Here is a 14069-nt window from a genome sequence, read left to right as displayed (position 1 = left end):
AAGATAAGCCAACCGACAATAGAAGAAAAATGTCCAAGTATAGCAGTTAACATGCTGCTTTCGTGCCACTCATCAAGATGACGCAGATTGCGACATTTATGTGACTTGCATTACAACAGGATGGCCCTAGCTCCAAATATATTTCAACCACCGAAATCCAAACATTGTAAACATTGTATATCCTGTGTTTTGAATCTAGTCAACTAAGTCCAAGTGCGAACATGTAGAATTTCAATACAATCACGAGTATGACGAACAATCTAAGACACAACTCAACAAACAAACAAAATTCGACAAACAAACACAAAGGACACAACAAACAAGACACAAACAAGACACAAACAAGACACAAACAAGACATAAGCTAGACACAAATAAATCCAGCCGATTGAATAACGTCACTATATTTCCCTCTTCGCTGTCTTCTCTCCATGCAGACTGTACCTACCCCATCATCATCGCGCTTTCTGCAGAATCCATCGCAAACTTTTCTTTATCAGCCATGTCCGACGCCCAGGTCAAAGTCCGTTTTTTCACGAAAGAAGAGGACGAAAGTCTCCATGCGGCCGACGCGCCGTTGTTTGTGCCCGTTTCGTTGAAGCGCTACGGTTTGTCCGAAGTGGTCAACCACCTTTTGCCTCGAGAAGACCCAGTGCCGTTTGACTTTTTGATTGACGGCGTGTTGTTGCGTCTGTCCATCGACGAATACTTGACCCGCCACGGCTTGTCTGCCGAAACGTTTTTGCACATTGAGTACACGCGTGCTGTTCTTCCGCCTTCGTTTTTGGCTTCCTTCAACAACGAAGACTGGATCTCGTCTGTCGACACTGTGGGCGCGGAATTGCCGCCACAGATCCTTGCCGGCTCCTACGACGGTGTTGTGCGGACTTACGACATGTCGGGCCAAGTGGTGGCGCAGTACGTGGGCCATCTGGCGCCGGTCAAGGCGGTCAAGTGGATTTCTGCCCAGAGAATGGTTTCGGGCGGCAACGACCACCAGGTGCGTTTGTGGAAGAGCAAAGAGGGCGCAGGGGCCGCGGATTTGCAGCACGAGGCGCCTGAACCTGAACAGGCCGCAGGCCACACGCTCGCCATTTTGGACGCCCACCGCGCGCCCGTCACCTCGCTCGCAGTTCAGGCGCGCGCCCAGCGCATCTTGTCGGGCGGCAGCGACAATGTGATTGCCCTCTGGTCCACTGTGGCCAAGGACATGAAGGCCACGGACCCTTACGCCGGCGGCAGCGGCGCTTCGTCCGCCACGAAAAAGAGAAGAAAGTTGGCGCAGCGTGACGCGGCCGTCCAGCACAGAGCACCGCTTTCCTTGTTAGAGGGCCATGCCCAGCCGGTCGAAGGTGTTTTGTTCGATGCCCACGACGCTACTGTCGCCTACTCTGTTTCGCAGGACCACACCGTCAAAACGTGGGACTTGGTCACTGCGCGCTGTGTCGATACCAGAAGCACGGGCTACGCTCTTCTCTCGGTGGCACAGTTGCCAGAGGTCAATCTTATTGCGTCCGGCTCGTCGGCCCGCCACATCAACTTGCACGATCCCCGCACGCAGGTGGGCGCCACAGAAAACTCGGTGTCGAAGCTTGTGGGCCACACCAACTTCGTGGTGGATTTGGCCACATGCCCCACTAACGGCAACATGTTTGCTTCTGCGTCGCATGACGGCACCGTGAAAGTGTGGGACGTGCGTGCCGAGACGCCGTTGTACACTATAACACGCGAGTCTGGCAAGAGCAAAGTGTTTGGCGTGGCGTGGAATCCGCAGATTGGCATTGTCAGTGGTGGTGAGGACAAGAAGCTCCAGATCAACAAGGGCAACGACATTGCGAAGTAGAGAAGGTATGAAAAGGAGAAAATATGGATTTCGTCATGGGGACACACTGACCTCTTAGACAGTCCTATAGTAGCAGAAGCCCATTCGGGACTGGGCTGTGCTCTGTTATAGACATAATAAATTGCATTGCGTATTTTTGGTAGGTCATTAATGCTGATAGTCTGCATTCCAAGGCTTGTGAAGAGAGGATTTCAAGCTATTGTGCTTGTGGTGCATTCAGGATTATAGAGTCAACGATTTTAAATTGAAAGTGTTCATTGAATCAAATTGATTCAATTTTTTTCAACCAGACAGTAACACCAGCATCAATTGTTTATGGAAATGTGGAATCCCCCTCTTACAGAGTCGAAAGAGGGCTTATGAATACTGAATAGAGAATCTTCTCAAATGTTGGATCTGAAGATCAAATCGTTTGCTACAATCCCTTTCGCCAATTGCTTGTAAATCTGCTTATAAGTGTTCAGACATTCTAATATAGCTACGCAACTTTTGCTGATCATATATACATGGTTGTTATTAGGCTTTAATTTTCCTCTTGTTTTTAGTCTGTGCACTTGTCCACATTGACAAGCCGTAAAAGCCCTGCCACAAGCTTTGAAGGTCGGTGATGTAGCCCACAAGGCCATTATTGGGGAATTTTGAAGGTTCCTCTATGGAATTTGTGACATCCAAATCTTTCCAGGAGAAGGAGCGGCGCACATGGGCTATTTCTGTTGCGTTGAGCTCGGCCTGGGCCGCAGAGCCGTACTTGAGAGGTCCCACATTAATCCAGTATCCATTTTGCACAGATCCCAGTGGGTGCGTAAGCAGCTGGATGGCATCAAAGTAGTCGATCAAGTTTTCAGCCGTGTCCAAGAAAAACACCGAAACCACAACCACATTTTTGATGGAGCTCTGCTTTGGAATGGAAAAGTAGCGGAAGTCAGCAAGCGACAAGTGGAGATTTTCGGGGCGAGCTGCGAACGTAAGGTCGACCGGACGGAGCTGGGCTTCTGTCGAGAGAAAGTTGGAGCACGAATGGACGTAGGGGTATATTGAGCTGGGTGCACTGGCGTTGGAAGTTTTCTTTCCGTTTTCACTCTCGCTCGTACTTTCTCTCTTTCTCTTTTCACTGTCGCTAGTACTTTCTCTCTTTCTGTTTTCACTGTCGCTCGTAGTTTCTCTCTTTTTGTTTTCACTGTCGCTTGCACTTTCTTTCTCTTCAGTGTCTGCATTCTCTTCCGTGGCCTGCTTGTCTCGGTACATGTATAGGTGGCATGCGTGCATCAAGCCACTGTACTCCACTGCATGGACTGCGGCAAACGGACGATGGCAGGCCACCTCGTGGGCAACGCGGCCCAAGCCTGCGCCCGGAATCACCACGACGGTGTCCTTTTCCTCGCCTGGCGGCACGATCTTGTCCAACTGGGCCCTGACGTAGTCGAGAATGGGGCCGATCTCGCGGGCGTCGGTCCAGTCGCGCACAAAGTGGCCCAAGCTTTCCACCACGCGGTAGTTCGACAGCGAGGTATTTTGGCCCTTGCCGGACTGCAAGGCGCCATAGTCGCGGTACGAAATGCCGTAGTGCTGGGCCACAGCAACGCCCAAGGCATCGAAAAACTTTTGGTTGAGCGCAATGTGCGAGTCGATGGCACGGAGCTTTTCCGAGTAGCCGGCGTCGTTGCAGATTTTCTGTTGCCGCCACAGCATCATGCTGAACAAGCGGCGGCGGCGATCGTTGGAGGCGCGCGAGTGGTCGGCGTACTGGCGCAACGAGCGGAGCGCCGTGAGAAGCTCGCGCTGCAACGGGGCGTCGAGCGCGCAAAACGCCTCGTTGCCGGCCGCCGCGGGCACGGGCGCGAGTTTTTTCTGGGCGAGCCGCTGCAAAAACAGCTGGAAAAGGCCCGTGCGCGAAAACATGTTGGTCGCCACAAACACGCCGGCAAGGAGCGGTACCTGCGACGAACGCGGCAACACGAGCCGTAAAAGAACGTAGACGGCGACGAAAGACGCTCCGCAGAGATACAAGAGCTCGCGGTCTCGGGCGAGCATGGAAAGGAAGGTCTGCTCCGTCAGTCCAGTCTTCTGCCAAGTCTAGCTGTCAAGTCTAGTCTGTAAGTCTAGCGGTCTAGTCTGTAAGTCTAGCGGTCAAGTCTCAAAACTATTGTCAAGCTGTCGACTTAGTTGTGTCAATCTTGTTTGACTCTTTGGTTCGTCCGGAAGTATGTGGCTCTTTATCTGTCGACCAGACCTTTGGTCAAGTGGTTCGAAGATCGCAGACTTTAGATCCTGGGGTCGGTACAGGATTGGCAGATGCGCATGCTGACATTCATGCCACTTTAGCCGGACATGAGTGTTCGGCCTAATGGAGTGCCATAATTTTTCGAGTCTGTTTCTGTCAAGACGAAAAGTTTTCGAGATGAAAATCAAGCATCGTAAAGTCGAATAATTATTTGTCGACTGTCTATATATTTATGCTGCGTGAGGCTAACGAGAAATTGGCGTAAGGCTAACGATAGGTGACGTTGGACCACGAGAATTCCAGCTGTTACATTACCAGCTACGAAAACTTATTTGATTTTTTTCTGTGGAAACATTAGTACCTCTGCTTGAATTTTTCTGTCGAATTTTCTGTCGAAACATTAGATAATACCGTTGTAGCTATTCAGCTCTGTTAACACTGGTTCCAAGAGGTTTCCACTGGTTCCAAGAGGTTTGTACTGGATACAGAAATTTCCATTGCAACCAACATTTGATAACATGAGCCATTGATTTTTGTCCCGGTCGGTCGAGACTTGCTGAAATTTGTCAGAAATTCCACCCTCATTCTTTACCTTTTGGTGAAAAGTTGTGAGTCTGTTTAGTAAGACTCCAATGCATTAATATGAGATTGTGGCATTTGTTCATGATTCTCCAAGTTCCCAAGTACTATCGCTAATTAATTTACAAAATTATTTGGCTGTTTCCGTTTACTAGGCCATTGGGAACCAACTTGCTTCTTTGGTGAAGCGCCGCGCTGCCTTTAAATTTGAGCACTTTAACACTCTACTGTTTCATTGCGCAAGATGATCTATAAAGTAACAATCGACATTTTTATATGTTTGTTCATTGCAGTTTACGACAGCACATCGAAGCTAGGACATATTAGAAGTAGCTTCCACATCTTAGCGGATCCGGTTCGTCCTGTACGCGGTATTGTGTTCCCCCAAATGGGTAATCGCATCGAACATCAGAGTCCATTATAAGCTTGTGTGTTCATTATAAGCTTGTGTGTTCATTATAAGCTTGTGTTCTTCTCCCTTTATATCTGAACTCTATCGTTGCTTCATTGCGGTTTTCTATTGGCCTTCAACTATTGACGCTGCTTTCGCTCTCAATTCCTCCTTCTTCCATTTGTCCATTCCATGTCGCTTTGTGAGATTCTCTACTCGCCCGAGTACGCCGAAACTATGGCAGAGCTTCGGGATTCGCTCGAGCGAAAAGAATACTCCCTCAAAGCGCTCGATCTCACGGCAAAAGCGTTGGGTCTCCTTGCGTCGCATTACACGACGTGGCACTATCGTTTCTCCATCGTACAGCATCTAGGGCTTGATTTATTTGGCGAGCTCGACTGGTGCGAAGAGGTTGCGCTTGACAACGAGAAAAACTACCAGATCTGGAACTACCGCCAGCTAGTGGTGCAGGCGATTGTGGATCTGGCCGACGCCAGCAGGTTCGATCCGCACCGCGAATATCCCATCATGGCGGCGATGTTGGACCTGGACCCTAAAAACCACCACGTGTGGTCTTACCGGAAATGGCTTGTGGAGACGTTCGAGCTTTATGACGATGCGCAGGAGCTCCGTTTTGTCGAGTCGCTCATTGACCAGGATGTGCGCAACAATAGTGCCTGGACGCACCGGTTTTTCTTGAAGTTCGGGCGCAACAAGAGTCAGGGCGACAAGGCACAGGTTGGGGCGGAGTACGAGCGCGAAATGGCGTTTGCGCGCGACAAAATCGACCTCTGCCCGCAAAACCCGTCGGCGTGGAACTATTTGCGCGGTGTCCTTGCGCGCTCGGGCGACGACTTGGCGCTGCTCAAACCTTGGGCGGAACAATACGCCGATTTCGCCACACAAGTGCAGTCATCATATGCGATCGAGTTGTTGGCGGAAATTGCCGAACACGAGGATGTTGAAGCTGCCCAGCGCTACTATAGGCTTTTGGCGGAGAAGTACGATCCCATCAGAGCCAATTACTGGAGCTACCGCGCGAAGAAACTTACGAAATAGACTAATGAGATGAACAAATGAACGAACAACAAATCTACAAATCTAACAAATCTAACAAATTCTTGGACAATCCAGTGAACAGCTCCAATGAACCAATGCCTATAGAATAGATGCTACAACAAATAGATTCTAGTCTCTAGATTCTAGTCACTAGTAGCGCACACGAGCAACCATTGATAAAGACGAACTAATAAAAAATAGAGTGAACTATTGCCATACACTAGTACTTCACCACCAATCCTCCAAAAAGCAAAAAGAATGGACGAGTCCGGAGTCGAACCGGAGACCTTTCCCATGCTAAGGGAACGCGCTACCAACTACGCCACACGCCCGGAGAAGTGGTCCCTAGCAGGATCGAACTGCTGATCTTGGCGTTATTAGCACCACGCCTTAACCAACTGGGCCAAGGGACCTTCTTCGTGGTGTTGTTTTTGCTCGTCGCATGTACACTTTTGTTTTTATAGAGTTGCTTTGTTTGTGGCAAGAGACAATGAACAGCTTTTTGGTAGACAAGAGAGCAATTTTTGTCGTTCAAATGCTTGACAGTGGCTTTGCGAGCAATCACGAAGACCTGGCCGACATGATTGTAGTTTCTTCGCACTTTATCATTTGCGCGACTTAAAGCTAATTCTTCGCAATGTTGAAGAATACTAAAGTCGAATGATTTGATATAACTAACTGTAACAGTCATTTTTCGTCTTTCTCCCATGAGAAAAGCTTCCCAAATAGAAGCACGAAGAAAGTAGTATAGCATTAATGAAAACGGTCAAACACAGTAAACAATGGTTCTACGAACATAGAAAAGTCTACATTCATTGAATGTATCCGCTATTTTCAAGGACACTCTACCAATTTAAGCTCCGCTATCAAGAATATGCACAATCCATAGTCTATCCCACTGAATAGCCTTTACAATCACGAGGCTATGTGGCAGAGGTACGGGTGCGCACCAGAGTACAACAGTGTATTTTTCGTCTAAACACGAGCCCAAAACTCTCCGAGCACCAAACTTTTCTCTGCCAGCAGAAGAAAAAAAAGGAAAACAGCACTCCTGCCCCGACTCCCCGATATCCTTCTGTTGAAAAACACTAGAGCGAATCGCGAGGACACCCTAACACCACACCCCATGGAAAGCCCAGCCAGAAACAAACCCACGTCGTCTCGTGTGATTGACTCGCTCCACTCGCAGATCGATGAGTTGAAAGCAGAACTCGAGCACCTCCGGCTTTCGCAGAGCGAGCACAAGAAAAACCATGCTGTTTTGGCCTCGAAGCACGAGTCGCTAGTGGACCAGTTGGCCAATGCCAAACACGAAAACGATATGGTGAACGCGCTTCTCAAGCGGAAGGAGCGGCGGATTGCGGACTTGGAAGAAGACACAGACAAGTTGAGTGCTGCCAACGACTCCTTGCGCCACGGCAACGCGAACTTGAAGATCCGCTGCGAGCAATTGCAAGATTCCTCGGCGCTGTCGACAGCCGAGTATGAGCGGTTGAAGATCGCCTACGACGCCTTGCTTGCTGCGCAAAATGAGTACAAGCGCCACTACCAGAGCGAGTTGGCGCAAGTGGCGCAGCAGTTTGAGGAGTACAAGCAGGAGAGCCGCAAACAGATGGCCGAGCTTTCCAGCAAGCTCGACAGCAACGACAAGGACATTGACACGTTGCTCGACGGCCTCGTGCACAAGCGGAAGGTCATGGACAACTTGTACGTGAACCGCAACCGCACGGTGTTGGAGCTTTTGGCGGCCTTGTCCCGCGCGGCCAAAGCCCACGGCGAAGAGTCGAGAGAGCTTTTGGCAGAGAACATCTGTGCCATCAACCTGATCCGCGAGAAGTTTCCCGACTTGCAGGAGAAGATCTCCGAGCACAACGGGCGGCAGATTGACATTGACGACTTGCTCAGCCAAACCAGCGCCTCTTTTGATACGAGCGTGGACGAGTTGGAGCAGGGCCAAAACACGGGCCACGACAAGGCCGACGAGCTGCGCAACATGAGAACACCATCTGTGCGGCGCAGAAAACACAAGCGCAGCTCCATGCGCGTATCGCCTGAGGCTGAACCGTCTGATGCGCTTCCTCGGGCACGGCCGCACCAAGAACCGGCCAGAACACCCGAACCGGGGCGTAGACCCATGTCCCAGCAAGACCTACTTGCGCGCAATTCCTTGTCACGCAGCACGCTGGGCGGCAGAAACAGCCCACGGCCGCAGTCGAGCGGCCACTCCAGTTATTCGGGCCACACGAGCCAATCCAACACGTCTCACCGCCCGTCGCACAATGCCAAAAACGGCCGCGTTGCTTCGACCGGCTCGGGCTCGCGAACACCTTCGGGTGGGGCCAAACGCCGTCTGTTTTACGGCGGCAGCAACAACTACAACAACGGATCCAACCGCCGCAGTCTGAGCAAGGCTGACACCTCAATATAGAAGGCAGAGGCAGCCGGGGAAATCGCTTGAATGGAACTTTGCGACAAATGTGCAAATTGGCGGAGAACAACTGATACCCGTGGAAGTTATTGATAACTGCTTGGGCCGAGAATCTCTGACTTGGAAGTCGATATATTCTGGCCCAGATTAGTTGTCTATATATTTCTGATATAGAGTATCTAATAGAGTATCTAATAGATATCGGATAAGGTATTTGAGTAAGTGAGAGGACTATTACGGTTTTAGATGTATCTGCGGTGTCTACAAATATACAAAGTATGGGATAATACAGTCTACCACAACCAACCATGCTCTCAGTGCCTTCTTGTTTACAGTCATCTTCTGGAGAAGTTATAAACGGGGGTAATGAAGAATTGTAATAGTCCAGTTCAGGCTCGTTAGCATTTCGTCCACTCATTAATGACTCCGTTGCAGTATCAGTAACTATCTTCGAGCAAGAAATAGCCAATTGAGAGCATTTCAGGTAGCGTCCAACTTATGGTGCCAGCAAAAAAAAAAAAAAAAAAAAAAAAAAGCGAAAACAATAAAAAAACAAAGCAGCAGTAGAACATAAATCATTAACATTAATTGATCAGCCAGCAAGGACTCTTCCGCCAATATAAGGCAATATAATTATCATCAGTGTTCACCACTGCAGCTTACAGATGCACTAATAACCCATTGTTCGACGCCGGCAAAGTTTGGTTTCTGTAATTGACCGCCTGAACTTGTATTTTGCATTTTTTCGCTTGGATTGACGGAACATTGCTTTCTCTTTTCCCGGCGAAGTGCCATCAACTGTCACGTTTCCCGAGTTTTCTTATTTTTTACTCTGCCAATCTCTTTACATCTACACAATGGTGCTTAAATTTACTGTTTTCCGATTCTTTGTAGAGGCGTTTTCTGTTCCATGTTCTATAAGCCTGTTATTCTGATTCGAGAAGCATTTTCTATCATTCTAGAGCTCGTCTTTTTATGATTCTAGAAGCCCATTTTCCAGCAGTTCGTCGATAGCGTATGCCACGATTAGTCCGTCGGCGTGGCCTACAAAAAGCAAGCGCCCCGCCGCGCGGCGCAGTCGAAGGCGGTCGCGGCGCGACTGTTCGGGCGCAGCCGGCGCGCTCCACACAAACAAACAGAGCGATTTGCGCAGCGGCGACTCGGGCGCCTCGATCTGCTCGTGCGGCCGCTCGAGACTGAAAAGCTGCTGCCAGTCGCGCGAGAACCCGGCCACCAGACCGTCCCAAAAGCCTGCCAAGTAAAGATGCGGCAAGATCTCAAAACACTGGACGCCATAGTGGCCCAAGTTGTGTTTTGCGACCGCCTCCTCATGCGGCGGCTCGTGGACCAAAAGTGTTTTCGCTGCCGAGCCAGAATATACCCGCGCGCCTTCAAGCGCAAGCGACAAGACGGGATGCGGCGAGTGGGCGCGCGCAAGCCAAAGCATGCGGCAGCCTTCAGGCGAGAGGGAAAACGACGCAAGGGCGCCGGATTCATAGCCCACATAGAGCAAGTCGGGCGCCGCCCAGGCCAAGCGCATGATGATGCCTTCGCCGCGGCCGGGCGGGGCGCCGATTTCCTCGATTTGGTCCGCTCCTCTTTGTTCTTGTTTGGGCGCCTGGTTTTCCACCGCGCGCGCGAGCGAAAAATCGGGCGAGAGCCGGTACACATCGAAACAGTCCGAGTCCACCGAGGCAGGCGTGGCGAGTAGCGCAGTGCCGTCGGCGCCGTCGATGTACGCCACATTGCAGAAATTGAGGGCATTGACGGGCATTTCAAAGATGGGATGGGGATCGCCGCCCTTGCTGTTTTCCGCCGCGCCGGGCGGCCATATTCGCACTGCCGAGTCGCGGCCATGGGTCAAAAGGCCGAAGCGCGTGGGCTGCATCGACAAAACCTGGCCCTCGTGGGCGCGGAAACGGGCCGCGGGCCGCCGCGTGGAGAGATTCCACACTATCAATGTGCCCAGGCGGTCTGCGGAAACAAGCTGGTTTTCCCAGGGGCAGAAACCAGACACTGGCGCCGCGTGGGCCCGGAGGGAAAACATCTTTTCCATATTTTGAGATCTAGGCGATGGATGTTGTGACCGTCTTGTATGTTCTGACCCTCTTGTATGTCTTATGACAGTGCCTGTAAGATGGGCGTCCTTAGACCTTGGTTCTGAGAAATGACAGATAGATGGCGAACAGTAACAATGGACAGGACGAAAATGGCAGAGTCAGAAGTTCCACGGTCTGCTTTTGTCCTGTGTATTCAGCGATGGAGTCTAGAAAGTTTGGCGACCGGGCGCGCAGATTCTGGTACAGTCTCAGACAGCCATATCAGTAGATTACTGTTCATCAGTAGATTACTGATTTTCGAATGAGAAATAGAATAATAAACCAGGTATTTAGTTACTAACCAACGTGTTTATTATGATCAATTATATAATTTAATATAGACTTGTATTAGAATTTGGTGGTTTATTAAATGTTTATGCTGATAATGTTACTTAAAGTATTAGGTAGACTGATTAATTCAACTTATATACCTGTAGCTACATTCATTAATTTAGTAATACCTTTCTTATAATTTTGATTAGTTCAATCATTATATATATTGTAAATATTCAGGGAAAATGACGGTAGATGGCACTTCTCTGGGCGAAAAGAAGGCAATTAAGTTCAGGCGGTCAATTCAGGCAGAAGATGGTGGATGTTTGAAAATCCAGGCGAAAAAGATGCAAAAATACAAGTTCTAGTAGTCAATGACAGACACCAGCCTTCGCCGGGTCTGAGGTAAGCCCAGAGTCGGCAAGCAAAGAAAAATGTATTGTGGATTTATCTACAATTTCAGCAAGTCTGGCTTATCTGTCACTGAGATGGACTTTACTGAAGACTTGAATTTCCTTCTTGCAAAAGTCGACACCTGTTAACTTAAGCCGACAATGAAATCCATTAGGCCATGACGTACTGAGCCAGTGCATTTTACTGGATGAGAACCAATTCGGCTTATTCTCTTTAAGTCCAGATAATTATCGATCAATGGCAGATCTTGCTTTTGTAGCGGTGGCTAATGCACCATCATCTCTTTGACCCATCTTGTCCCACATTTTGGTCAGAATGCAGAAAATCAACAAAACCGGAATCTAACGGAAAAAATACGAGCTATATAATTTCTCCGTTTGAATGCTAGTTTCTAAAATTTATTGCTTGTGCTACACCATTTGCTCAATTGTTTGAAAGCGTGCCATTCTTTTCCACCATCGTAGTCAAACCAACAATACTCTTCGTTTTCCTTTCAGAAGATGATTATACAATAGTCATAACTATACACGTTTACCGATTCTGTAGATCGAAGCTTATTTGAAAAAGAAAGAAAATAAATCCTTCCATAGTCACATTCGGTGACAGATCACCATTTTGACACTTGTACAGACTGTATGATACAATAGTGCGCTTGATTGCGCTAAGTTTTGCCCAAGTAGGAAAAACGGTGCGATACCGTCAGAATGTTGTTTTGTCATTCATGTAAACAGTATCTGGTTGAGATATTCCGTTTCTCTCCGCATGAAATAGAAGTGTTCTTAAAACAAAAACCTTCACCGCCATAAAGCCCGCTTTCGCCAACCGTTCATATTAAGACATTCCGCCCGCAATCTCGGAAAGTTCCGTGCGCCCGGATTCTCCTACATGCAGAATCTGGGGTAGAGTATATAAACCCCACCAGGTCCGACGTCAAAAAAAACTGCCGCTTCTTATAAATTTCACAGGTGAAACCACGGCTGCAAACATCGAGAATCACTAAAAATGTACGCCCCATCTAAGCAACCGGAGCACAAGCTCACCATGATCCCGGGTCCAATTGAGTTTTCCGATCTGGTACTTCAGGCCATGTCTACTCCGTCTCAGGCCCATACTTCACCTGAGTTTGTGAAAACATTCCAAGAGGTGTTGCAAAACTTGCGGAAATTGTTCAAATCGGCAGACCCACATGCGCAGCCATACGTCATTGCCGGTTCGGGCACTTTGGGCTGGGACTTTGTTGGTGCCAACTTGGTCAACCCTGGAGACAGCGTGCTTGTTTTGCTGACGGGTTTCTTTTCCGACTCTTTTGCCGAATGCTTGCGTGTTTATGGCGCAGATGTCGACGTCATCACGGCGCCAGTGGGTGATGTTGTTCCTTTTGACCAGATTGAGAAGCAGTTGGCAAAGAAGAAGTATACTGCAGTGACAATCACTCAAGTGGACACTTCGACCGCAGTGGTGTCTGATGTTGCCAAAATCTCCGAGATTGTGCGCTTGCTGAATCCAGAAACTTTGCTTATTGTGGACGGCGTCTGCTCCGTGGCCGTAGAAGACTTGGAATTCGACAAGTGGCACGTGGACTTTGCATTGACGGCGTCTCAGAAAGCCATTGGCGTGCCAGCAGGCTTATCCATTATGTTTGCGTCTTCTCGTGCCGTCGCCAAGGCTGAGGCTCGTGAGAAAGACTCGACTTTTTTTGCGTCCATGAAAAGATGGACTCCTATCATGCGTGCGTACGAGTCTGGAAGTGGCGCTTACTTTGCCACGCCTGCAGTGCAAACGATCACAGCCTTGAAGGTGTCATTAAGCGAGATCTTGGCAGAGCCTTTGGAGAAGCGTTTTGCCAAGCACGCCGAAACTGCGGCCAAGTTCAGAAAGGAATTGGCTGACGCCGGCATCAAAATCGTCCCCGTGTCAGAGAACGTTGCAGCCCATGGGCTTACCGCAGCTTACTTTCCTGAAGGAGTTGAAGGGCCTAAACTTTTGTCGACTTTGGCTTCCAAAGGCTTCACTGTAGCCGGTGGAATCCACAAAGCACTCGTCGGTAAGTACTTCCGGGTTGGCCACATGGGATACTCGGTGTACCAGGGACACGTGGATGCGGTAAGCAAGGCTATCGTCTCTTCTGTGGAAGAGCTCAAAAAGTAGTAGGATAAAATAAAATATTCAAGTATTGGAGTTACTGTGTGGTATAATCGATAAAAATATAGTTTTGAAGTACAGTTTCAGCTGTCAGGATTAGAAAGATACCTTGACGATGGAAGAAATTGCACATAATATAGAAAAGCGACTTGCGTAGACTTATTGAATGCGGCGTACTCAAGGCGAAAGAAATTTATTCTGAGAATACGTGAAGATTAGATTGGAGCTAGAATAAAAAGCGGCAAGAGAGGAGCCAATGAAACTCTAGATGAGATTTAAACAATCTTGTCTTTGCCCAAATGACCAGACTGAACCCGAACCGTAAACCAGAACAGTAAGATATGAAAATCAAAGAATGCACAGATATGGGGATAAACAAATCTTTTCACCCACTATTCAGATTTTTTTAAGTGAATCGAGGTAGCCACAGCCAGAGTGAGATGTCCGAAACTGAAAAATGTGCCCACAAGCATTAAAGTGAGTGCAAAATAGGACATATAATATATCCCCAAAGGGAATACATTTCCACACTGTATCAAGACGTGGATCAGATCCGGTATTGTAGCAGCCATGATCTAGATTTACACACTGCTCAAACGATTTGTCGTTCTTTCATACTT

General features: G+C 48.7%; 6 protein-coding genes and 2 non-coding genes across 8 annotated transcripts; 4 read left to right on the top strand and 4 right to left on the bottom strand. All coding sequences in view use genetic code 12, as the record gives it.

Annotated features, from left to right (window-relative positions):
* Window positions 1–502: 502 nt before the first annotated feature.
* Window positions 503–1843, top strand: YTM1 (Ytm1p; the record flags this gene model as incomplete). The annotated part of the gene is made up of 1 exon (XM_002614694.1): window positions 503–1843. The coding sequence occupies one exon, from the start codon at window positions 503–505 to the stop codon at window positions 1841–1843; it is 1341 nt and encodes a 446-aa protein (XP_002614740.1).
* A 516-nt stretch (window positions 1844–2359) lies between these two features.
* Window positions 2360–3874, bottom strand: FOB63_003759 (uncharacterized protein; the record flags this gene model as incomplete). Its single annotated transcript, XM_066102354.1, has 2 exons — window positions 2360–2937; window positions 2989–3874. 2 exons carry the CDS (start codon window positions 3872–3874, stop codon window positions 2360–2362), a joined length of 1464 nt encoding a protein of 487 aa, XP_065958297.1.
* A 1352-nt stretch (window positions 3875–5226) lies between these two features.
* RAM2 (bifunctional protein farnesyltransferase/protein geranylgeranyltransferase) lies at window positions 5227–6093 on the top strand (the record flags this gene model as incomplete). The annotated part of the gene is made up of 1 exon (XM_002614696.1): window positions 5227–6093. The coding sequence occupies one exon, from the start codon at window positions 5227–5229 to the stop codon at window positions 6091–6093; it is 867 nt and encodes a 288-aa protein (XP_002614742.1).
* Window positions 6094–6352: 259 nt separating this feature from the next.
* On the bottom strand, window positions 6353–6425 carry FOB63_005615. The gene has a single exon. It is a non-coding gene; the product is annotated as a tRNA-Ala (tRNA).
* Window positions 6426–6432: 7 nt separating this feature from the next.
* FOB63_005614 lies at window positions 6433–6506 on the bottom strand. Its single transcript has one exon. It is a non-coding gene; the product is annotated as a tRNA-Ile (tRNA).
* A 713-nt stretch (window positions 6507–7219) lies between these two features.
* On the top strand, window positions 7220–8521 carry SHE3 (She3p; the record flags this gene model as incomplete). Its single annotated transcript, XM_002614697.1, has 1 exon — window positions 7220–8521. The coding sequence occupies one exon, from the start codon at window positions 7220–7222 to the stop codon at window positions 8519–8521; it is 1302 nt and encodes a 433-aa protein (XP_002614743.1).
* Window positions 8522–9494: 973 nt separating this feature from the next.
* On the bottom strand, window positions 9495–10577 carry FOB63_003756 (uncharacterized protein; the record flags this gene model as incomplete). The annotated part of the gene is made up of 1 exon (XM_002614698.1): window positions 9495–10577. One exon carries the CDS (start codon window positions 10575–10577, stop codon window positions 9495–9497), a length of 1083 nt encoding a protein of 360 aa, XP_002614744.1.
* A 1732-nt stretch (window positions 10578–12309) lies between these two features.
* On the top strand, window positions 12310–13455 carry FOB63_003755 (pyridoxal-phosphate-dependent aminotransferase family protein; the record flags this gene model as incomplete). The annotated part of the gene is made up of 1 exon (XM_002614699.1): window positions 12310–13455. The coding sequence occupies one exon, from the start codon at window positions 12310–12312 to the stop codon at window positions 13453–13455; it is 1146 nt and encodes a 381-aa protein (XP_002614745.1).
* Between the last annotated feature and the right edge of the window lie 614 nt (window positions 13456–14069).

This window comes from Clavispora lusitaniae (genome assembly GCF_014636115.1).
Source record: "Clavispora lusitaniae strain FDAARGOS_655 chromosome Unknown tig00000185_pilon, whole genome shotgun sequence".
Taxonomy (NCBI): domain Eukaryota; kingdom Fungi; phylum Ascomycota; class Pichiomycetes; order Serinales; family Metschnikowiaceae; genus Clavispora; species Clavispora lusitaniae.
The sequence above is the reverse complement of the archived record's forward strand: the minus strand, read 5'-3'. Positions and strand labels throughout refer to the sequence as shown.